The 25355-nt window shown below is 35.5% G+C and overlaps 1 protein-coding gene across 3 annotated transcripts in view; it reads left to right on the top strand.

Annotated features, from left to right (window-relative positions):
• Positions 1 to 253: 253 nt before the first annotated feature.
• The window catches only part of LOC119786102 (seizure protein 6 homolog), a 143408-nt gene continuing 118306 nt past the window's right edge, over positions 254 to 25355 (top strand). For all 3 annotated transcript variants that reach the window (XM_038289199.1, XM_038289200.1, XM_038289198.1), the window contains exon 1: positions 254 to 661. In XM_038289199.1, coding sequence (XP_038145127.1) covers positions 577 to 661 — 85 coding nt within the window. In that variant the 5' untranslated portion in view covers positions 254 to 576. The remainder of the gene's footprint in view (positions 662 to 25355) is intronic.

Here is a 25355-nt window from a genome sequence, read left to right on the forward strand (position 1 = left end):
AGCAAATTCTTCACGAGCGTTTTTGTTGGTTTGGCATAAAAAGCTGCTATTTCACTGTTTTAGGTATATCCTACCTGATTTTGACAGTCGAAAAAAGCAGTTTTAAAACGGGAAGAAAAAGAGAAGAAACATCGTTTTGCTGGATTACGTTAAACAGGAATGAAAAAAAAACACGGGGTTTAATGTGTGTGTGTGTGTGTGTTTTTTTTTTTTTTTTTTTACTCATCCGACTAAGTTGTTGGAGGCGGTTCCTTCCATAGACGCTAGGAGCTGTCTGTGGTGCTGAACTGCCTCTCCTCGCTCTAGCCTTCTCTCTGTGCCGACAGCTCCCACAGCCAGGAATCCGCTTACCGCGCGTCCAAATTAAAAACGGGACCTCCGCGATCCACTTGATCATTCCCGACCCTTTTCACTCAGCGAATTATTCCTGGAAGCAGAGCGATTTGTACCTCCTCTTCTTGCTCAGATTATTTTTTCTCTTTCTTTCTCCGGTCACTGGAAGTACCACTGTTATTCTTTGTAACACACGGACGGTCGGTTTCTCATCGGGAAGAGCAAACCTCGACTTTCGCAGACATGTGCATGAGACGTTGCTGTCAGTTTAAGACTCTATTAGTGGTTTTGGCTCTCGCTGCTGTAATCTCTCAAATTCACGGAGAAGGTAAGAACTTGATTTCCCTGGACGCACTTTTGTGCTGATTGCTTCCTCTTTGTTGAACTACAAAATGCAATGACAACGCTCAGTGCTTACACCGGGGTATCGGGTGGCTTAAGTTTAGATCTACAAGTGAGAATGTTAAATGTATAATGAGATTTGCATTTACTGTCTTTAAAAAGTGAAAGTTAAATAAACAGACAAATCTGAACCTATAACTTGTATTATTTTAGTTGTTAAATTGAAATCATAGCGCTCTCTGAATGAGCCCATTAACAAGTTATAGATCCCACCACATCCTGCTGGAGGGGAGAATGAGTTCAGCACTTGGTTACATAACAGTAATACTGTTAATCACAAGTATGAAAACAACCCCGGGGGGAGAGGAGAACTTAATAAGACACTCACAAAGCAAACACAGTTATGGAACATATTACACCTAATGTGATAATTTACCTCCCCGTACATTTATGTGTTTATCTCCCCCCCTGAATTGTAGCATAAACAGTTAGGAACTGACTTGTTTTTGCCATTGAGGCTCCCTGTGACAGACGGTGCTCCTTAATAAGACTCTAATCCTCTGGAATTGCGGAAGATTATTGACCAAGCTGTTTGACACAGTTGAGTGGGAAGCGGCAACAGATTCGTCCACAGTAGTTTGGTCCTAATTATTTCCCAGTGGTGTGAGTCTGCATCCCCCTTTTCATCAGTAAAACTATACTTTTTTCTGACCATCTGTGTCTCAGCCTATAACCACAGTTTTGCCATTAACCCTTCTCAGGATTTACAGTATGTACTATGACCAATAAGCACAAGCCACATAGAAAGTAGAAGAAAGACATAATTTACCTTTGAACTGAAACTATTATATATATATATATATATATATATATATATATATACATATACATGTAAAACATGTATGTATGATACACTAATTCTAAAGTCTGTTTTAAAAAAAGGGGTTGTAAACTAATTTTAAGTATTTATTTCAAGCTTTACATCACAAATATACATGGTAACTTATGGTACAAACATAATTAAATTAATGCCTTCTGTTTCTTAACTCTCTACACTATAAATCCTACAATATGAAAAATTTCAATGTAAAACTAGTTGCTTAAGGTGTCATTGTATTTTAAAAATAAAAAGGATGGAGTCTGATGTACCAACTTAAATCTATATCAAACAAATATATATTATTACCTGCCATGATAACATTATAGAAAACATTTATTGTAATTTTGGTTTACGTATGCCTTACGTTTTCTCGCTTGAAATGTGTAAAGCCTTCTTTCAGTCACCTGACTGACAATGGACAGCAACAGGTGCAGAGAGAGCTGCACTGCATCACTCTATGTCCATACATACGGAGTAAAATCTGTTCTGGTGATTTCTCTGGAATCTCATTTGATGTAGTTTAATCCAGGGCAACAACATGAAATCTCTCTCTTTAAAATTTTAGTATACTTTGATAATGGTAATAAGTCCATACTTACAACAGAGTACTAATTAAATCTTAGCTCCTTAAATAAAAATAACTTTTTACTTTGTACTAGCCACACATAATAATTGACCCCCTCATGCCATCTGAACGTATATGTAGTGGTAGCAAGCTAGTACTGTATCAATGCAGAGTAATCTTCCAAAGGCTTTTGCCATTGAGTTTTCTAAGTTTGAACTTAACACAGACAGAATCTATTTGACGCGGTGCTGTATTGCAAAGGAGATACTTGGAAATTACAGTCGCACACATCATGTTCACACGCCGCTTACAACTGGAGGGACCGGAAAAAATGCCATTATTTTTAGAACAAAATAATGGTTAACTGGCTTCCATTAGTGAACTATGGGCTGTTGCTTAGCAAACAATCACTTACGCCATGGTAAACCCTCCGGAGTGGGCATTTTAATATTTGAACCTACAGGATTTGATGATTTATCTCCGTCAAAAGGTTTGAAAGCAATTACTCATCTACATGAATTTTAGCTCAGAATAAGTACTTAGCTCTCATATCTGGCCACTTTTTGTTATTGACTTTATTTGTTTAATAAACACTAAGCAATTAATGTTCTGTAACTGTTGAAACATTAACTTATTCTTTTAGTTCTTGCCATCTTTGATTGATGTCATCAAACATTCCCTTTTGCATTGGTGCCTATAGTGTCACTATTAATTTTTTCATTTAACATTTAACATTTTCCCATTTATAAAAATATCTTTAATTTTATTTAACTCATGTTTTTAAGTATATATTCAGTTATAGGCGCTAAAATACGAAGAAACCAAAGAGGATTGTACAATTCTATGCCTTTCGGTAGAAGAGTTGTTTCTCACTCTCTGACCAGCGCTCAATGGAAATGGCCGTGTGACTCCATAGGGCTGCTGAAAGCTCCGTGCACATTTTTTTGTGCCTATTTTCTTTTCTATGTCTGTACAAAATAATAAAATGGGAAGCATATTTCTATCTATCTATCTATCTATCTATCTATCTATCTATCTATCTATCTATCTATCTATCTATCTATCTATCTATCTATCTATCTATCTATCTATCTATCTATCTATCTATCTATCTATCTATCTATCTATCTATCTATCTATCTATCTATCTATCTATCTATCTATCTATCTATCTATCTATCTATCTATCTATCTATCTATCTATCTATCTATCTATCTATCTATCTATCTATCTATCTATCTATCTATCTATCTATCTATCTATCTATCTATCTATCTATCTATCTATCTATCTATCTATCTATCTATCTATCTATCTATCTATCTATCTATCTATCTATCTATCTATCTATCTATCTATCTATCTATCTATCTATCTATCTATCTATCTATCTATCTATCTATCTATCTATCTATCTATCTATCTATCTATCTATCTATCTATCTATCTATCTATCTATCTATCTATCTATCTATCTATCTATCTATCTATCTATCTATCTATCTATCTATCTATCTATCTATCTATCTATCTATCTATCTATCTATCTATCTATCTATCTATCTATCTATCTATCTATCTATCTATCTATCTATCTATCTATCTATCTATGTAAGTACTTACATTTATGTAAGTAAGAATATCAAAATATCTATCACAAATTGTTTGTATTTCTGTTCCAATTATTTTCAGTTTGGAATTATTGACTAGTCCATTTAGAATTTAAAACAAAATGTATCATGTCAAAATATTGCATAATGCTTATATTTGCTGCATATATATTTTTATGTAAGGATATCTAAATATATATATATATATATATATATATATATATATATATATATATATATATATATATATATATATATATATATATATATATATATATATATATATATATATATATATATACTTCCAAAAATATATAGATTTTTTTTGGAAGTATTGATCCATGTATCCTAAAATATATAATAAGAGTTTCAAAATTTTTTACTCTTTCAGACATTTATAATATTACGTTTCTTATAAGATAAGACAAAACTGACATATGTGGACATCATTTGGAAATGCCCCCCTATTCTTTAACAATCTTTAAATGTATCTTAAAAATGTAAAATGTTTAACTTTAATATTGTTAGGCATTCTCAAAATGGGAACATTGGTAAAACGTAGCATCCAGTTAGTATTAAAAGATCACATGTTTTTACTGTACCAAAGACAATTGCAAAACTGAACTGAGAAATAATGTAGTGCATTTCTGGTAAAAGGCTTTTTTTTGACACCTGTTAACACCTTATCAAGCTCTCATCTCAAATTATAAGTGCTTCTTTAGGTATATTTTCATTAGTACTGCAGGCTAAAGAAAAACCTTTAGTTCTCTATTATTGGGGTTCAAATTCACCAAAGTTGACTAAATTTGCTTGAGTTATTCTTTATTCGGTCTGACTGCTGCTTCAAGCCATCTCCAGGAAAAATCTGAATATCCCATAATTTCAGGGGAGGTAACACAAATCACTCAACACCTGTTTGTCGGGTTGCCAGTTATTAACTTCATCAAGGGCTATTCAGCATCTGTGTGCCGTCATAATTAGTTTAACTTTCCCAAGGCCCGTCAATGGTAAATGAGAGTCATTATGCCAGAATGCCCCTCTTCAAGGCTTGGCGTCTGCCTGCCTCAGCCCCTCTCTGTGCCTGTCTCGGTCCCTTTCACTGCCTCCTAGGTGGAGCTCACAGCTTGGCTGAATGCGACTCATTTTCAACTCTTCATGTGCAAATGTCTCTCCGGCTCTGCAAGAATGGTCTATGCATTCTAATTTGAGTCATTGCCTCATAAATTTTCTTCCTCAAAAGTGTTTGCCGTTTATTTGCCAAGGAGAACCTATTTTTAGGAGGATCTTTCTGGATTTTTATCGCTACTTTAGTTTGATTGTTATTTCAAAAGCATGGAAAAGAAGCCCTGATGTAGTTACCAAATTAGGCTCTACCTTAAATCTTTACAGAGGTAACCATATAAATGCAAACTATAAATGCTATAAAAACCTGATTTTTTTTCTTATAATCCTGGCTAATACATCGAAATCGCTTCTTCAGTCTGAATCAGAATTTTAGTTCCTTCAGTCTATCTAGGAAAAAGTAAAACCATTTAAATGTCTTAATTTCTTTAAGAAAAAATGTTAAGCTAGAAACATCAAAGATTACATCATTCTTTTATCTTTTAGCATTCACCATGTTTTACAGAGGGACATATATTTTTTGAAAAGGCAAGTTTTCGTTTGTTTTATGTAAATAAGACACTATTTTTACTGCCACACTAAAAAAAAGGAAGTGTTTATAAATAGTAAACCCTTCAAAGGGAGGACAGTGAGAGGCTCTTTTCCTGATAGCTTTTCCCATCCAGTTTGTTTAATCAGTCTGACAGTTTTGATAGAGCCGGAATGGGTTTCTGCATCTAGATAATTATGTGAGAACTTCCTCCAACAGCTTGTTTTTGTCTCAACACAATCATCTCTTCAGAGATTTAATGGAACAGGTTCACAATGAAATTGTCAGCCTGCTCAGCAAAGGGGAATAATTTCCTCAGGGTAGGAAAGGGCCACTTTTATAGATGCTCCACGGTTAAAGTCTCCGTCTAATTAATGTAGAGGATTGAGGTAGAAACCATCACTGACTCAAAATCTGTGTCCTGTTATATTAAGGTTGCTACTTCATTTAATTTATTTCCAGTCAAGAGTCACCCTCTCGCGACACTTGAAAGTAAGACACATTTACCTCTTAGTCAAGTCACTACATCGCAGGCTACCTTTGTACCTGTGCTGCCTTTGGCCATGGGCCATATCGATCTGAACAGTCGGTAAGAAAAAGAAATAAAAAATACAAAAATCAAAAATAAAGAAGTCAGCTGCAATAGCCTCCCCCGGGCCGAGCCTCCTTTCTTCACCTTTTACGCTCCGCCTGGCCGTGTATATACCTCCCTAATCGGGAGTGGCGGATTTTGCAGCTGCAGTGAGGATGACTCTCTGAAACGATTAGGCCTGGGGACAGCTCCGGCTCTCTTCCCCGTCTTCTCCATGCCAGATCCCATCTAGAAAGCATTTCATCTGTGGCAGTGGAAAGGCTTATGTGTGGGGTCGCAGGATTCTGTGTGGAAAGCAGCAGGTAATAGGCTGTGTAATGTGTTTGGGGGGGTGGGGTGGGGGTCTGGTTTTAGTATTCACAGTTAGTACTGACCTCTGAAAGGCTGAGCCACCCCTACGGTAATTTACTCTGAAAAGATGTAATTGAATTCATCAGGATGAGTAAACATATTATAAGTAGCAGAGAAAGATAACAATGTTGTGGCTAGATCAAGGAAGACGATAGTAGCTCTGCGAATAATTGAAAATTGTCAAAGACTAACATCAGCAAATGTGTTCTGGGCACCAAGAAACATAACTGTGAGCGAGTTTCAGATTATCCCTGTTCTAACCTTTCTATGTATGGTTTAAGTATGAAAACAGTTTTCAGTAAGGAAAAACTTTTCAGTTGTAGTGACTGCCCACAATAAAGTGTGTTATCACAGGCATATAGACATTTTCAACTGTTTTGAACGGGAAGAAAATCAGAGACAACTCAGGTAGAGCAGAGGCCCACACTTAGCCTGCTAGCATTGTTCCCTCCTCAGAGATATATTAGAATCATGTCCCAGAGGACCTTGTTTATAATTTAGAAGTTCTAACATCGACCACCATCTTCAGGCTATCAAACCCTGTCAGTGCCAGCGACTGCAGGGTGGGCAGACAATTGTCTGTCAAGTATAAGGCACCAGTCCTCCACCTCTTCTTCTCCCTCTGTGATGAACAGCCAGCCTATTGTGGTCATTCTCACATCTGTCAGAGGAGTGGGTAGGTTCCTGAGGGGCATTCTTAGGAGTAAATTAGCAGAAAATAATTGGCATGATAAATGACACAGTGACCATTTTAGTACCCTAATGAGGAATGCAAAATAGAGCTGAGATTGCATTTGAGATGTATGCATTTAGTATGCATTTACAATGCATTTCGATATTTATTTTATGTCAGTAATTTTTGCAGTCCCTTGTGGGACTAAACATACCCCTTAAAATCTTTTTATCATTTTCTGATTTTACAGCAAAGTTTCATTGTAATTTTTTTGTATTAGACAGACTTAAAGTAGCTCATGATTAAACAGTAGAGGGAAAAATGTTTTCTCAGTGTTGTAAAGGTTGTAAATCAGGTTGCAAAGTATGCTATTTTGCATCCATTCCTTGTGAACTAGATTCAGCATGTAATGTGACAAAGTTTATTATTTTTATTTTGCATACCGTTGTGCGAAAGCTTATTTGCCAATGATATTTAAGGTGTGTGTAACTATTCATGCTATGTTTGCTCTTAAAGACTATATAAGAAATACTTTGAGTACATTCACTGCAATATGCAGTGGTGCAAATGTGTTCTTAGTGTCAAAGATTTTTATTTTTATTTTGTTTGATTATTGGTATTTGATTTTTAAATTCCTGCAGAGTGTCTCAGTGAAGACATCAGCTGTTTATTAGAGAACATAATGTTTAAAACAGAATCATGAAGACCAACGGACACAGAAAATGCGTCTGGGATAAACTGGTGAAAAAGCCAAAAAATAAAAAATAAAAATAAATAAATAAATAAATAAATAAATAAATAAATAAATAAATAAATAAATAATTGTAACTAAGTTAAATTTAAACAGTAACACTCAGATTGAAGGATTTAACCCAATAGTATGTATTAATATGTATGTTTTATTTGTTATGCTAATTTTTTTTTATAGTTTAGTCTGCACACCTTTGTTCTGGTTTTAAATTAGTATTTATATTATAAAAAATCCTTGATAATAAATTTAAAGAAAAAAACATTTATGGAATGTATTACTTTGCAGTTTAAATATATTGCACGGTGGTACGTATGTTTGAAAGGTAATGGGGTGGAAGAGGCCAAATGATTCTGTGAGTGCTAACTCCTGTAGTGAAACTAAGTACTGATATTACACCTATGTAGGACCAATAACTAAAAATAAACAGTCTTTTTAAAGTCCGGGCTAAATGTATATATTCTTCTCTGTCTACATTCATCTCAAAGGAAATGCGGCCATCCTAGCCTTCCTATGAGTCTTGAATTCACTGGTGTTCTGTGTCAGAAAATGGAGAAAAAAATGGGTCGTAACAGTCGGATGTACTCACATAGAGCCATATAGTCAAAAATATCTCTGGAGAACCTGTAACATTTGCATCTCAGTGCATCAATGCAATGATGCACTGAGATGCAAATGCAATGCATGCAATAGTGTATCTGCCACCAATTTAGAAGTAAACTGGCCTAATCTCCATGAATCAGGATAAACTCCTGGACAAGTAGTAGCATTGTCATTGAGTACCTATACAGTAAATATACATATGATATTTTCGGATGCAATGTTTGGTTGTATGAAATGGTAAGGATGCAGTGACTTTCTCAGTAAATCCTCATCTTTAGATGAGGGTGGGAACAGGTTATATGCTGGTCCACAGCATTTAGAGCTCTTCTTTCTGAGATCAAAACCTGAACATAAAATCTTACTCTTCTTCCCATTGTAGTGGCACCCAAGTAGTAGGCATGAAATGCTGCTCCTATTTACAACTTTAGGCATTTAATCTCTTTACGTAGGACACAGGGGTTGTGGTCAACTGATTTTATATACAGTTATTCTAAACATGTGCAACAGGCATTTAATAATACAGAGTCCCAGCTTGATACTATATTAAAGCTAACAAGATATAAGTATAATGCATATGCTCATTATCTTTAAAGTGCATTGCAATAAAACCCTATATTTCATTGTTATTACACAGTCTTTGTTAATTACGGTATTCAAAAAGATACCACCGTCTTCCCGCTGAAAATATTTTCCTGCATAGCACTTAGCACAAATACTTGGCTAAGATCAAAATGTCTTCCGTGATCATGAGTGAGTCATTGACTTGACAATACTTTGCTAGGATTAATTAAAAAATGAATTTCTAGCTGCTTTCTGCACACCTTTTTTCCTTCATTGACAGCAGCCTCAATGCAGGCAAAATCACACATACAGACAAGGAAGAAGCTGCAGCAGCCAATACAGGCTTTCTTTCACTGTGAGCACCAAGATTATTGTGAAAAACAAAGAAACAACATGCTCACAAAATAATGCTTGATTTAAAAGGTTTTAGCTTAACAGAATAAACTGGCTAAAATAATAAGGGATTTAAATTAAATTTTAGAACCAAAAGATGTTTTAAAAACTGAGTTCAGTGAGGGACTTTGAAACTGATTTTGTAAAAAGGACCTTGAGAGGAACATAACTAATTATGCTACTTAAGTATGTGACAAAGTTTGATGTCAAATGTTGTATAAGGAGTTGAATGCACACATGGGTATTGGGAAGCAGTATACAGTAGATGATAAGGGCACATGCAGTGACAGACTAACTGGGCAAAATCCGTCAGCTCTGTGGAATGAGCACTGCATCTACAGATATAACACAGAAGGCTGCTGCAGACACCTTGATATGACAGCTGCTTTCTCTGTAAACATGGGACCACATCGTAAAAAAAAACCCAGATGAAATTCACAAAATGAAATTGTACAAAGATACGTAGGCAGACAGGATATGAACACAAAAAGAAGATAAAAGAGACTGTAGAAAAAGTAGGTCAGAGTGCCTGGAAAGATAAGCGAGAGTGATGAGGAGATGAATCACAGGTTGGAAAACATAAAGAAATTATCCGTTCGATCAGTGAGGAAAAATCCCCAAAACATTTTAAAATGTCATTAGTATAGTTGATTAAATGCAGATAGCTGGATTTCGTTTCAAGTTTTTTCCATTGCAAGGTTTTTGTAGATACCTTACATGGCCTTGGAACCATATTTGCAAGCTTAGAGCTTTTTCCAATTTACTGCTATTATGCTCCCTTTCACCATCACCATCTTTCACATGACCTATAAATTCACCTTAGAGCAATGTGTTCCTTAAATCAAGGTAGAAAGGTTTCTGGGAAAGCTAAAAGTGTAATTTGCTGATGTTTTTGCCAAAAACTTCCAAATGAAAAGAAAAGGATAGCACTGGAAAATAACATAAAAAAGAAAATCTATCTACAAAACACGTACATGATTCTGGTGTCAGATCCAAATGTGATCTCAAAACGGTGAATGTATAATAGATAAAATCGTCTGCCCTCAACTTATTGAGACATATTTTTTTTGTCTTTTGTTTGTTTATTTTAGCTCAGGTGGGACCGATTATAAGGCAAGGAGAGGAGGCAGGGGACTGCAAAAAAATAAATAAAAAAGATGTAAAAGATGAAAAGAAAAATAGCAGCTCTAGTCCATTAATGGATGTTAGCTATCACTTTTGCTGCAGTAAGGTTATATAATTGTGGTTCAGTTAGAGTGAACAGCATGGATCAATTTTTACTTCATCATGGGAAATGCACAGTGATCCATATTGGATCAAATCTGTTACATACTGTAAAATATCTTAGTTTTGGTAGAACATGCACTGCAGAATCTGCAAATGGAAAACACTGATCCTTCAAACATGTATACGGCAACAAAAAGACCTTAATGTAATGGTTCTTATTACTACAGCAGATTTGAGTCTTTTTTTATGTTGCAACACACTAATAGCGCTGTCCCTTGCTGAGCAAATCCCCAGTGTCCACTCTCATCAGTCTGCACATTGTAAACATTCCTGACTGTGAGGCATAACACAGAAAACACCTGAGATTTTTCATTTTGAAAAACTCCAGGCCATTTTTTCTTTTGTTTTATGAACATAGAAAGAATGTTTGTTTTTTGTTTTTTTGTTTTTTTGCTTGGTTTTCTTTTTAGGATTATTTTTTTTTAACCAGGTAGGGGGAACAAAGCACTATGATGTTTATCTGTAAGCAGCTTTGGTAAAGAAAAAAAAATTCTGTAAAAGATCATCCAGAGGGGCATTATTTGTGAAAATGTCCATGCTGCTACCATGCACACTCTCACACTTAACAGGTTTTCTCCATTTCTGTTGCTCCTTTTGCTGGATGCATCCAGTGATTTTAATCAGCACAAAAAGGAGTAATGCTGAAGTTAGAATGTGCAAGGACAACAGTTCAAATAGGGACTGTGTCAGACACTGTAGTATACAATATCAGGATTATTTACAGTTTTTTTTCTCTTTTTAGGGTTATTTTTCATCTGAATTATAAATGCTCTAATCAGATATTTTGGACTGATGTTTGATCTGTTATTTATAAGCCTGCAATTATTCATACCTCTGGCAGATTTAGAAAGTAAAGTAAATAGATGTTCCTTGATTACTTACACAGAGTAAAAAGGACAGAATTTTCAGACAAAAGCTTTGATTCCCTTATTGCAACTAAAGACTTTAGAGGCTTATCGGCTGATTTTTATTTTAGAATAACATCATAGGATTACATCACTGCGTGTTTGTCAGAGAGAGAGAGACCGGATTCTCTGTTGCCTTAAAAAAGACAGAAACATTACTGAGTCGACATTTTAAACAAGGTGTGGGCATTTGTCTCAGACTGGCCCATGGTGCTTAAATGAAAATACAAAATCAGAGTATAGTGCTACACCTGCCTGCAAGCCCAGGTTATTTGCTTGTTTTAGAAATTGAATTATAAATTGAAGTTGAAAACTGTTGTTTTCTCTGTTTTGTAGTGCTATTAGCGCTCTGTCATATGCACGCAAATATATGCTCATGCCCAGAAAAGAGAATGCGCCACATATCAGATTTGAGGTAGAAATATAAAAACTTCAATACCTTGGATCTGTTTTCTAGATTTTATCCAACTATTTTTTTAAGTCACCAAATTAATCTTTTCTCTCTTTTAATTTGCAAAAAGATTACAAATTTGTCGAAAGCCCTGCAGGGAATTTCTAGTTCTAAACTGTTTTTATTTCTGCCCTGAAAGGCAAATTAAATACTTCTCAATAAGTAATTAGGAATCTGAAAGCTTTAAAAATGTTTCAAGTTTCCAAATTACATTTTATTTAGCTGCGATAAAGGAAATATAAATGGATGCACTAGGTACATATAATAATTATTAAAGCATTCATATATAAATTGTTACCGTGTTATTTCTTAGACCCATGCTTTATTTATTGTAAAAAGTTATAAGCATTTACTGACAGCAATAATTTGCTAAATACAATCTATATCATAAGAAAGAGAAGCCATGATATTGTCCAATGAATATCCTAGATCACTGCTGTGATTAACTGTATTTTGCTTGTAAATATATAAGGTGGATGTCATAACTACATAATATGGCTAACACAGATTTATTTTTTTAAGCCAATAATCTGTCACTAAAAGGCAGGCATTGTTCCTGGTGTCCATACCGGTTTTTAGAAGTCTTTACCTTCCTTTATTACCCTTTATTACAGTTAGCTTGATTTGCATAGTTAATTCCTGATCAGCTATACTGTCAAAAACATATTCCAACTAGATACCTGTGCAAAAATGATCTACTAACTTGGCAAAGACAGAACGTTGTCTTGAAAATCATCAGAATAGCAGGTACAAACAATCTAGCATGTTTCCCTTCATGAATATGCTGGTCATGCTAATGTAATTACTTATCATATACTTAAATTTCCACAGCCTAAAACGTAATCCAGGTTTGTTTTTTGCTTCTATATTTGGCCTGGATAAAATGTAGGTGAAAGCTTGCACACAAAATGTCTGCAGTCATTTTGGTGAAAATGAAGCATACCTTCGTTGACAGACAGGAGAGCAAGTTCTCCCTGCATGTCTCAACATATGGACTGTCAGAAGTTGAAATAGTATAGACATACCATCTATCAAGCAATGCTGTTTTTGAGTGCTGAATGTAGTAAAGACTGACTTGTAGACAGTCACAAATAGAAGTCATGCCATACTGTACTAAAGCTCCAAAGGAATAACTCATTCCAACAATGTATGCCATTAGATCTGGATGGATCATTTCAAAGCACTATTGCAGTTTGTGGTCTCTCCCAGCGTAGTTATTTGCTGTGCTGTCCATCAATACCTGATATTTTGGTGTTGGGGGGATGTGGTGGTGATGGTCACCTTGCTCCTGTACAGTATATGCATCATTTTAATTACATTTCTCTATGTCCATAAGTGGTAAGATTTTGTTAATTGATTAAGTATTAATATTATATTATAAAATAAATAGCCTATTTCTTTATGTAGCTTTTTTGTTGCCGCTGTCCTCATGTCTGCAAAGTGGAAAATTACTTATAAACAGTGGCTTACTCTTATCGACAGTTCTGCTCATTTAAGTTATGCATTAAGAAACATGATTATTGATTGGAGATAAAAAAAAAAAGAAGTAATCACTTCCCTTTTGTCATTCTTTTTGCTGAATATTTCTTTTGCAGGGAAGCAATTTTTTTTCTATTATATCTGATGAATTATATTACCAGAAATGTCATCTTTAATGGAAAAAAAATAAAAAGAAATAATAAAATGCTTTGTGTGTCTGGGATATCTGAAAGAATTGTGATGGCCATAACCAAATGACATTGCATTCAGAAATAAAACAATTATCTTAACTGGTCTCAACAGTTGGAATGATAAAGACGGCAGGCCCCCTCTGCCATGTTTTTGCCTCTGAGTCATCTTAGACATAGGTCCTGATTTTTTTCTTTATCTCATAAAAAAAAAAATGAAGGCCTTCTTTCCTCCTCTACCTGTATATTCTGCATAGAACCATCAAACATGGCAGTGCACAGTACTATTTTCAGAAAAACTCAGTGAAAGTCCAACTGCTACGGCTGACTTTGGGATATCCAAAATAAGTCCATTGGGCTTTAACAAAACTTTTCATAGTTAGATCCTGTGGCATATACAAAACTACCATTTAAATAGTTAAGTCTGCACCTTTTCTCTGCCCTTCTACCTGCAACTTTTCAGACTGATACAGTCGTAGTCATTCTGGCTGTCCAGGCTAAGATTTTGTATGCACAGGCTATCTAGCACTCCTTATTTGTGATCTTAGTAGATCAGGGCCTTAGTACTACTAAACAACAGTTTCTTTGCTTGCTTCCTTTACAGTTAGTACACTAACACCAGCTTTAAAAACCTGAGTAATATAACAAATAGCTAACTTTATGTCTTCTTTAGTCAGCAACAGATTCCACACAGAAGGTTGTGCTTGTCAGCATGACCTGATTGTGTGACCAAATGGTGCATGATCACGTTATTAGTGAATCGTATTTCAACATTTTTCTGTTAGATAATTAGTTTTGAGTGTCAAGATTTGTGGGTGTTGTAGTGGACCCAAATGCAGAGCAGTAGGAGGAGGCAGGGAAGATAGCTCGCAAATTTTAATGAAAAAGTAAGATTGCCCTTCGGGCAAGTGACTTTCACATTTCATTTGCCCAGAAACAATTTTTAGTTGCTCAGTATAATGTTTGATAAATATAGCTCCTAATATTCATTTTTGTATATCAATGAATCATGTTTGTTTTTTAAATGTTTTTGGTAATGCAGTATTTTTTAAGTTTACAGGTTCCTGGTGTGTATATGCATGCATCAGATAATGAACTCAAGCCTACATTACCGTGTTAACATGCTTTCCAATCCTTCCTGCACATTCTTTTCAAACTAAACTTTGCTTTAAACTGTTGTGTGCTTGGAAAAATATAAATTGTAATGTTAAAAATCTAAAAAAAACTTGACAGGTTAAAAACTTAAGATAAATCACAAGATAGAAGTCAATGTCACAAATAAATAACTTTTATTTTAGAGTCACGGTATGTTTATACAAGATGATACTATTAATATAATGTGACTTTTCTAGAGAATAATTATACATACCATACCATACCATACCATACCGGTAGTTATTTTATACAGGGTTTCCACAGTCTTACATAATTTCAGAATTCCCTCACTTTTAACTGACTCAGGATTAGTTTTCCCTGACAAAATAAATGCAGCAACAAGACAATAATAACATAACAGGCCACCAATTTAACATGTTTAGCGCTATAACATTTAAATGCACCACTCCAATGTCTTAGAGAAAAAAATTTAATGAAAATTTTTTAATGTATGACCTGCAACACTGTACAGAAAACTGCCATATGATAGCCATATTTACACTGTGCGCATGCCATACAATTATGCCAATTTTCCTAATCCCTGACTGATAACTTTTAATCTAGGGTTATTTGGGTGGAGGGTAAAATAGGGGGTGGGTGTGTTACTGTACTTACATTTTTTTGCCTTGTGGTTGTTTTTTAGCCTGCAAAGTCAAAAAAATTGTCTGATTCGCGCCAATTCCCGTACAAAAATCTTGCCATCTGGAGGAAAATCACGCGGCTTTTTCAAATCACGCAGCTTTTCCAAATCAAAAATGGTGCCGGCAACGCTTCTGGGTCGTTTTCATTAAATGTTGGTGATTTTAAAGCAATTTTGAGTGATACAATTTTTTTAATTTTTTTTTGCGATCATGTCACTTGCCCGGCGGGCAAATGCAATGAAATTTATACTCTCCAAACAATAAAAACTACTTGCCCAGGGAGATCGGGCGATGGTTAACATCGAGCCCTGCAATAGGAGACACTAGGGAGGAATAAACCAAAAGAATGACGAAGATCCAGCATAGGGTAACTGAACAGGAGGTGTATATATGGGAAACAGAAACAATGGGAGGACTAATTAGCTTATAGGGAGCAGGTGTAGACAGAGTAACTAGAAGGAGCTTAGGGGAAAGAAAAGGACGCTAGGGGGCAACAAAGAATAACCAGGGAGAAACAAAAGGAACTAAAATGAACTAGAAATGAACTTAAATAAACCTAAAGGGGAATAAAACAAATGGCTACAAAATAACAAATGAAAAAATAAGGAAAAAAACTAGAGTATAAGGTCCCGTCCACACAAAGTCAAAGCCTGGCCTAAATTCACAAATTTTTCACCAAACCAGCCTCTCATCCATACGAAGCCAGCGTTTCAGGTCTGTAACCGATCTTTTTTTTATTAAGCCTTCAGAGTGGGAAGATTTTGAAACGCCGTTTTCGCGTTTCCATCTTTAAGCTCTGACCGCATTTTTTTTTTTTACACGCATGCGTCATAGCGTCGCCTCTAAACATGCATGCGTGACACAGTATCACAACAACAATGGCGCCATACTGTGTTGAATGGTTGCTGTCATTCTACTCACCCTGCTGTCGGGCTTACAACAGAATCTTCTTCTTCTGGAATATCTCCAGGAAGAACAGAGCAATATTGACGACATAGTTCAGCAACTGAATTTGACTGAACCACGAAAATGGACCCGCAGGGCCATTTTCCGCGCATGCCCAACATTTCGTTGCCTGTTTTCGCCTATTTTTGCTTTGGCACCACAGCGCCACTTACAGGCCTGGCATATATTTTGCAGCGTTTTCATGCATTCATGTGGTCGATCACATTTATTTTACGTCTCCGTCTTTAAGACAAACGTTCTGGAAAATATTAGTGTTTCGTGTTCGTTTTGACTTCGTGTGGACGTGGCCTAAGAGAAGGGTCGGGAGGTAACTGAAGGAAAACCTGAGTTAAAGATAGGAGAAAGAATAACTATAACTAAAACTAGACCAGGGAATAAATAATAGCAAAATGCTGAAACGAAGAGATAACCAGGAAGAGCAAAACTAAGAATACAAAAATCATCTATATCTAGACAACACGGAACAAAACAAAGTGATCTTAAGAACCCAAAATAAAAGCTTAAACAGAAAGAAAAGGACGCTAGTAAGATCATAACATAGAGATATATAATAGCCAAACATACCGTATAAGAAAAGAGTAATGATTTTTTATTTTTTAATTCAAGCAGTTTTTTGACTTCGCTGAAGGAATTTGCGAAGTCACTGGTTTTGTTTTTGAGTTGAAAACTCATAAACAAAATCAGCATTCACCAATGAAGAAAGTTAAGATGGCTTAAAGAAATTTTTATAGCATATTGGTTTGTCTTTATTCTTTCAGGCAGATACTGAATTCATCACTTGGTGAATGTTTTTATCCAGAGTACCTGACCAAAATAAATGGAGTGTGAAGGCCCAAACATAGCTAAAAACCCTAACCCAGAAAATGTTTATATTTATGAGTGTTTTCATCCAGAGCATGTTAGGTGATCCCAAGCAGACAAATGTCATGTTATTTCTGCCTAAGTGTGCACAGTAAGTGGGCCTTTTAGAAAATAACCTGTCAATGCCGGTGGCCATTCTGCCTAGAAGGTGACATGTTTGTGTTTACCTGAACTTATTATACATCCCTGTCATAGAAGCTTCATTCGGCAGGTAAACAAATTGAGATGGTTGGAATGGTTTTGGCAAAGCTAAAGAAAAATCTCATCACAAAGTGCACCACTTGGCTCCAGTGCAATTACCTTCTGTAAATGAAGCTGAGTCTGTCCTGTGTGTCGCTCCGTCTTTCTGCACGAACACTGTGTCAACAAAGCAACGCGGGCCTCTGTGTGGAAGGTGCAAGGCTGTTTACCTTTGTTGTGGTGTGGATTGATGAGGTGGCTGAGTCGCAGGCAGGGGCATGATGTGAATAGCTGGAGTATTACTGTGGAGAAAGGTGTTTCCCCTCAGAGGCGGCTAACTGAGTTTGACAAAGCTGTTTCTGCTGGGAGGCTGTGCGGACGCTGGCTGGCTGCGCTCCAGGAGCCCCAGCTCTGCATATGGATGAACACTGGAGGTAGCGATGAAAGGTAACAGAGACAGGAGGGAGGACGAAGCTCACACTAATGCAGTTTTTGTGGTGCAAGTCAGCCAACAGTGTATTAAATATTTTAAAAGCGTGGAGTGTGGAGTGAAATAAGATAAAGGATGCTCTATCAAATGTTTGACATCCATGCCCATGAGATTCATGTGCAATTCTATTACAAACTTTAAATACGATGTCTGACAAAAGTATTCATAACCCTTTAGGACATTTGGGGGATTTTATGTATGACAAAAACAAAATTTTGAAAGAAATAAATCATTATTAATTTCTGCTGCAACAGCATTTTTTATAGCAGTTTCAGATGACCTTCTATAAAGCCTTTTATGACTTCATATGAATAGAATGATTATAAAAAGTTATATGAAAAAAACAACAACTAACAATTAAACAGAATACCTAAATTTTAATGGTTTTGAAAAGTTTTATGACACTTTGACAGAAATTTATGATGCTACAATCTTCTTTCAGAGCCTGCCCATCATGTTCACTCCCACTTTAAAGATATTGTGGAGGATGTTCTTTTTCCGGGTGGATCAAAAAAATAAGTGGTCCTCCTAATTTTCAATCATTCTGGTGATATGTTGCCTGCCTTCCTACGTGCTCGTCCCCAGTTTTATTTGCCAGTGGTGAGTCTGACATATTAGAAAAATTGCAAATATTTTGGAAAGTGGGCTTGTATGAGTGATGCAAACAGTAGCTTTTAAACAGGGCATGCAAGAGAAGAAATGGGCTCATGCATGGGCTTGCACACGTTTAATAGGTGTTCCCTCTCAGGAGCAGGTACAGGGTTATGCATATGCATTTATTTTTAAAGTGGAGAGGGCGGGTTTTTTCAAAAATTCACTAAAATACACTAATTTATAAAAATCCTAAAATATTAGAATAATGACAACATTTTCATCATTTTATCTGATTTGATATTACTGTGTACAATTGTAGCCATTCTAAGTTGGAAAAATACGTTTAGATAATACAACATAGTCCTGGTTACCAGGAGTCGATTTTTTTAAAAGTAGATAAGGCTAAAAATTGCTAAGTCATTTTTCCTGTTTAAAAAAAAATTATAATTATGTGACAGGAGATTAAAAATTATTAACACTGAGTACAGTATATGACATTCTATGATATTTTCCACAATACAACATTCTATTCTAATTTTTTTTTTTTTTTTACATTGCAGACTTGTTAACTTTAATTGTAAACCAGCAGTGTACAAAATGAGAAATAAAAAGATGCTGACAGAGATTGCTTATTTCCTTTTAGCGTCTCAGTGTTTGGTCATGTTTTTTTCTTTCTCTCATTGGCTGCAATCGATTCTTTTCAGATGTGTCTTGTTCTTGTTAGGGTATTGATTTAGTCTGCTTTTGGGGTTTTATTTTTTTCAGCAGTCCCCCTTTTGGATGACATATCTTTGTGGTTTTATACAAGCCATACCGCTGGGTGATTTTTTACACAGCTCTGACTGCCAGGGGAATAGGATTAAACTTCTGCAGTGATTTTTGGAGTCATTTTATTCCACAGCCGTTTTCTTTTTTATTGTTGGGATGTGACCTCTATGTCTTAATCTTATGCTATTTGTGCAGGAGCAGGAGGGGGTCATATCTGCTCCCCCAATTCGTACCGCCCCCACGCTTTAACCTCCGAAAACCCATACAAAGTTAACTCAAGATTTGTCCGTATTTACTGCACTCAGCTGTAAATGAAAGCAGAGATAAGAGAAAGGTTTCAAGCCAGCCGGATTTGTCACCCCATAAGCCAGCAGGATTTGTGAGAGCACATTTCATTTCAAGGCTCAATCCAGTCACCATAGACTGATTATGAAGGCAAATATGCTGTCAAGTTCAAACATATTCTAAAGTTAGATTTCTTTTTGCTCCTGTTGCAGTGTATCAGTCTATGAAAAAAAGTTTATCTACAAAAGGGAGGTGGAAACAAAATATTGTATTTAATTGTATGTTTTCCATCTAAAGCAGCACGCTGGACAAAATGAGCAATAATCAGAGAAGGATCAGAGAATCTAAACTGTGGCGAACTGCAGCGTTTCACGTCAAAAGTGGCAGAATCTGACAGCAAACAAAAAGATGCTCTGATCAGATGAGACAAAAACAGAACATACAGACCTACAGGTCTGAGACAGAATCTAACATTGCACCTCAACTTAGACTCAGACTTATCATCCCCAAGAGGAAACATCTGGTGGAATCGTCATGCTGTAGGACAGTATTTCTTCACCAGGTAAAAAGGATCTTTTCAAGAAAATTTCGCTGAAGTCTCTTCCACCAGGAGGACAACAGCCTTAAACATAGAAATAGCTTTATTGACAGATTTGAATAAATAAATTTTATGTCTTAGGGTGGCCCCGATATCTAGCTTAAATCCAATTAAGAATTGGCCGCAAGAGTTGAAACATACTGTATGTTTACAGATGATCTGGCATGTAAAGATAAATGGGTAAAATGTGATTGTTTAGAGTTGTTAGATGTGGTCCTGAAGAGTATAGAATTCCAGTGTTGGTTCTCCATTTTTAATTTATTTTTTGGTTCTGTCTTCAATTATTTGAATGTTTTATTTTGCATCTATTTTAGAATTGAACTCTACTTTGTGTCAGTCAGCAACACACTGCAGGAATAAAGCAGAATATATATGTAAGTAAAACCACCTTAATTTTCCAAGACGAGATGACTTATACAAAAAAACATAAAATAACATGTCGACCATATATTTATCATGACATTTATCAAACCAGGGTTTAAAAATGTTTTTTTTTTTTTTTTTTTTTTTAAATGAAAGTAAGATTATTGACCTAGAGACTTGCTGTCAGATAGCCCCCAGGAGTCAGATGCATCCTTTTCACTGAGATATGAATAGATCCATTGAATAGAAGAGTTTAATAGATCTTAGGGGAAAAAAGAATCTTGTAGTTTCCATGGTAATACGTGATACATACTGTTCACATGCAGCCGGTGATCCTATAAAGAAATTTTTTTTTAATTTTTTCTTTATTAAAAACTAATAAGTGCATAAAAAAACATTTCATCACTGAAAATAAAATATTGATACTGATATTTTTGATTGAAATAATTTTCTAAAAAGCCAGTAAATAAAGCAGCTATTGAGGACAGGCAGGTCATCCATTACAGAAATGGATATGGAAAGGCACTTCAGCATGTGTGCTCTTTGTTTGGTTCCATTTGAGGATATGGTGAGTTTGAAGACAAACAGCCCCTTGATCTTAAGGCTCCGAATCACAGGGAAGATACATCAAAGCACATTTCCTCTCTTTAACATGCTTCCGCTTGTGTCAGAAAGATTGAGGAAAAGGAGTACGGAGGATAAAGGAGGGATAGAAAGAGTAACGTTTTTTGTGTTTATGTGAGCCCCAATTACGCGCCAGTGTTTTATATATGTGTGTAATCATGCCAATTGTTTTTTTTTTTGCTACACATATGAGATAGAAGATGAAAATGTTGGCAAGGGAAATAAACACATTTTTCCAAGTTTGATATACAATGGGACAAATAGTTGAACTCGAATTACCATTTTTGCCACTGTTTCTAAAATATTCCATAACAATATATTTATTATCCATGTTTACAGTGTTTGTTACAAAAATTTCCAAACCACTGTTTACTTATTACCCCTAAATCCCACATCCTCCCTAACCGCCCCGCTCTGCTCCAGACCGCCTCCGCAAAGCAACCTCTAGCCTCCTCCTGTCTTGCTCCACTCTGAGGTCCTTGGAGCTTGACGAGAGCGTGCACTATGGTATTATTTGTTAATAACAGAATATGATGTAATGAACGCTTAATATATGACATAATTAAAACTCACCATCAGTATCCATCACACATGCAGTTTCTGCCCAAACATTTTCCTTTCGTTGTGGGTCTTTATAGTAGGGAACACTAGGATCATACAAAATTGGTTTGCAATCTACTCCCAAAATCAGCATCTCTTCATCCATGCCTGCGATAAGAAGTTTCATTTCATTTCATTTCATTTATTTCAGCATAGAATAAATATTTTGATAGAGATGAGAAAGCCGCTTCCTTATATGTTGAAGTAGCAATAGTTTCCATCCAATGAAACAGTCTTCCTTCCAGTCTTTCCTTTTCGGAAAGTATAAACATTATGCTCTAATTTGTAGTTGCGATTTCTCGTTACGAAATTTTACTTTGAAAACTTTTACTTTATTTGGCCAACATTTTAGCCTTTTCATAAAGGTGAATGAAATAATGAACAGTTCAGCTTCATCTCTGACACAAAAAAACTAAACTTTCTGCTAAAAAATCAAGACATCAAAGGGATTTTAATTTCAATATCAGTAGTCCGAGCATACATGCATACAAATAGACAAAAATCTAATCAGTGTTTCAGTTGAACCGGATATTTGTCACATTTATAGTAAGCTGAAAAAAAATCTTTAAAAATATTTTGGTCAGATTTCTCTAAGTTAAAACATTCTTTGATTTAAACAGGGTTGTCAATACTTCTAACTTCCATTGTTTATACATTGCATTGATTTAAAATGCTGGATTTGCAAGGTACATTATCAGGTGAAGCAATAAAGAAAACAAAAGTGTGAGAAAAAAAAAAGCAAAATAATAAACTGGCACCTGTTATTTCTTTTTAACAAAGCATGCATACCCTCACAGGTTCTTGGCTGTGTTCAGTTAATGATTAAGCAGAAAGCTGTCCTCCTGGCCTTTATTTGAAACACTTCCTGTGAGAGAAGCTTCTTAAATTAATTATGTTTGCCTAATGAATAATTAAGCCAGGGGAAAGATAATTTGGCGTTATTCAGCGGGCCAGGCCATTGTGCATGTTAGAAGAACCGGTGCTCTGCGTGCCTGGCTGATTTCACATTGGGAGTGTGAAATGAGAGTTAGTGAGCAATTTGCCTCCTGTTTCATACTCCAGCGCGACTAAAACATCAGCGCTGGTTATGTCTTGACAAGTGTCAATACTCCACGCCTTTTTGTTCGCCCTAACAGGAGACAGGCTGTTTGCGAGGCGACCATTGTAGGTTTTTTTTAGAGGATACAAGTTTGAAGGAAAGCAGATTATGTCCTGCGTTAATTTATTTCCCATAGAGCGGTCTCAGAGCTGTTTTAAATAACATTCATAAACAAAATCTATATTTCTTCATTAATGGAGAGGTGAGACTTTGATAATACAGGTTAAGCCATTGAAGGAAACGTTTAATTATCAGTGTCAAGTCAATTATTAATGCTTAATGATATATCGAAGACACCAGTGAAGGATTTAAGAGGATAACGTGAAATCCTGAGAGGTCATAAGGTTCTTAATACGCTGTTGTTCTTGTCATAGGAGATAAGCCTTTTAAAAAGTCCTATTTGTCATTTCAATGTATATTAGAGGTAATTTGCCCATTCAGTTTACATGGATATTCTTTAATAATTGTCTCAGATATTTTTCCCTACCTGGGCAGCTTTTGCGCATGCAAGGCAAGGTAAGATGTGCTATTTATATAGGACAGTTCTAGAATATATATATATATATATATATATATATATATATATATATATATATATATATATATATATATATATATATATATATATATATATATATATATATATATGTATATATGTGTGTGTGTGTGGAGAGAGACAGAGAGAACTGAAAAAAGGAAAGTTGGAATGAAAGCTTAATTAACCATGTTAAGCATATTTTAGCACACAAGTACTGATAAGATTGGTCAAGCCAGTCTAAACAACTACATTTTTAATTTTTAAAACTACATTTTAAAGCACTTTGGGTTTTTAGCACTTTTTACTGCAGGTCTGTATTGTATTTTGGAGCTAATCCACTGAGTGACTTATAGATTAAGGTTTTATAAAGTGAACCAGATTAACAATTTATAACTGGGGTTATGTGCTCCACATTCTTCGCTTTTCTGAGGATGAAGGCAGCAACATTTTTAGATCAACTGCAGCAGTGTGATCAACTTTTTTAGGCAAAGCTGTGAAATCCCTGCTGTAGTAATCAGTTCGACTAAAGCTCTGGTTTTTCAAGGTCCTGCTGAGATATTAGTATGTAATCCTGGAGTTGTTCTTTAGGTGATGGAAGGCTGGCTTTCTACTATCTTAGTGTGCCATTAAATGTTCAAGTCTGAGTCTATCATCAGTCCCAGATTTTGATCCTAATTGGTCGTTAAAATTGGTTCATAGTCACCTGTTGACATGATAATGTATAGTTTTGTATTGTCTGCATAGTTTTGTTAACATATGTTGTTATCTATTAAGAGCTGAGTAAGGTGGAGCATGTAGATATTGAATAACAGCGGCCCTAAGATGTCTTCTGGAATGCCACATGTGATTTTTGTGGTCTCAGATGTACAGTTATTCACTGACACACAAAAGAACAGTCCCTGAAGTAGGATTTGAACCAGTCCAGTTCTGTTTCAGAAAGCCATTCAATAATGTTGAATTCTGCTTTGAGGTCCAATAATACTAGCACCATGATTATTCCACATTTATGAAAACTGAAATAGTGGCTGGTCATTGTTAGGGAAATGTTTAGCTGTTGAAACACAGCTTTTAAAAAAAAATAATTTTACTGATGAACGCGTCAGTTTTTTTAGGGCCGGGGGTAAAACACATAAGGAAAGGAACATATTTACTGTTTCTGTTAAATCAGAAGTTATGGCAGACTGAGCCTTTTTATAAAGAAAGCTGTAGGTACAACATTGAGACAGCTGGAAGAAGAGCTAAGTTGGTGTACGGTTTCTTCTATGATTTTTTAGTTTATTTGGTCTAATTGAAAAATGTTGTCAAGATCAGTTCTTGTTAGAGACAAATTTGGTACTGCACTTGCTATGATATAGATGTACAGACTGCCTCTCAAATATTTTGTGTTATTATCAGGAAAGAAACAAGCAAACTGGTTGTTGGGCCTGGTAGGGTGGTGGTCCGGTGCTACAGTCACAGTGGGGATTGTTAACCTGCCAGCTGTGGAAAATAAGACACAATCATTTTCCATTATGTTTAGTAATGGTGGTAGAGTGCAATATCTCGTAGACATACTGATATTTATCCTGGGAAAGTATCCAAAATTTAAAAATAATTAGATTGGCTTAAAAAAGGCAGATCTTGGATTATTAATGTGATTAGCCCAAAAAAGAGACAGGTTAAAAAGTTTTGAGAGGAGCTCTATGAATATAGAGCCATCAATATGAATGAATTCACACACAAAACACATGCGAAGAAAAAGAGTTGCAAACACAAAACCCGCTTTAAAAAATACAAAAAATGTACTGCATGCTGCAAGTAGCAAAAAATGAAGAACAACCCCTGCAAATTAAGTAAAGCTGTAAATGAGCTCTGCATATTGGAGGAGCTCCAGACCACTAGGGGGAGGCACTCCTTAGTTAAAATGAAGCCAGGCCCTAGTAAAGGCATAAATGGAAATTTTATCTTTTCTTTCTTTTCTCCAAAGGTCCTTTCGAAGGT

Source organism: Cyprinodon tularosa, unplaced genomic scaffold (genome assembly GCF_016077235.1).
Source record: "Cyprinodon tularosa strain WSP-4 unplaced genomic scaffold, ASM1607723v1 ctg265, whole genome shotgun sequence".
Classification (NCBI taxonomy): Eukaryota; Metazoa; Chordata; class Actinopteri; order Cyprinodontiformes; family Cyprinodontidae; genus Cyprinodon; species Cyprinodon tularosa.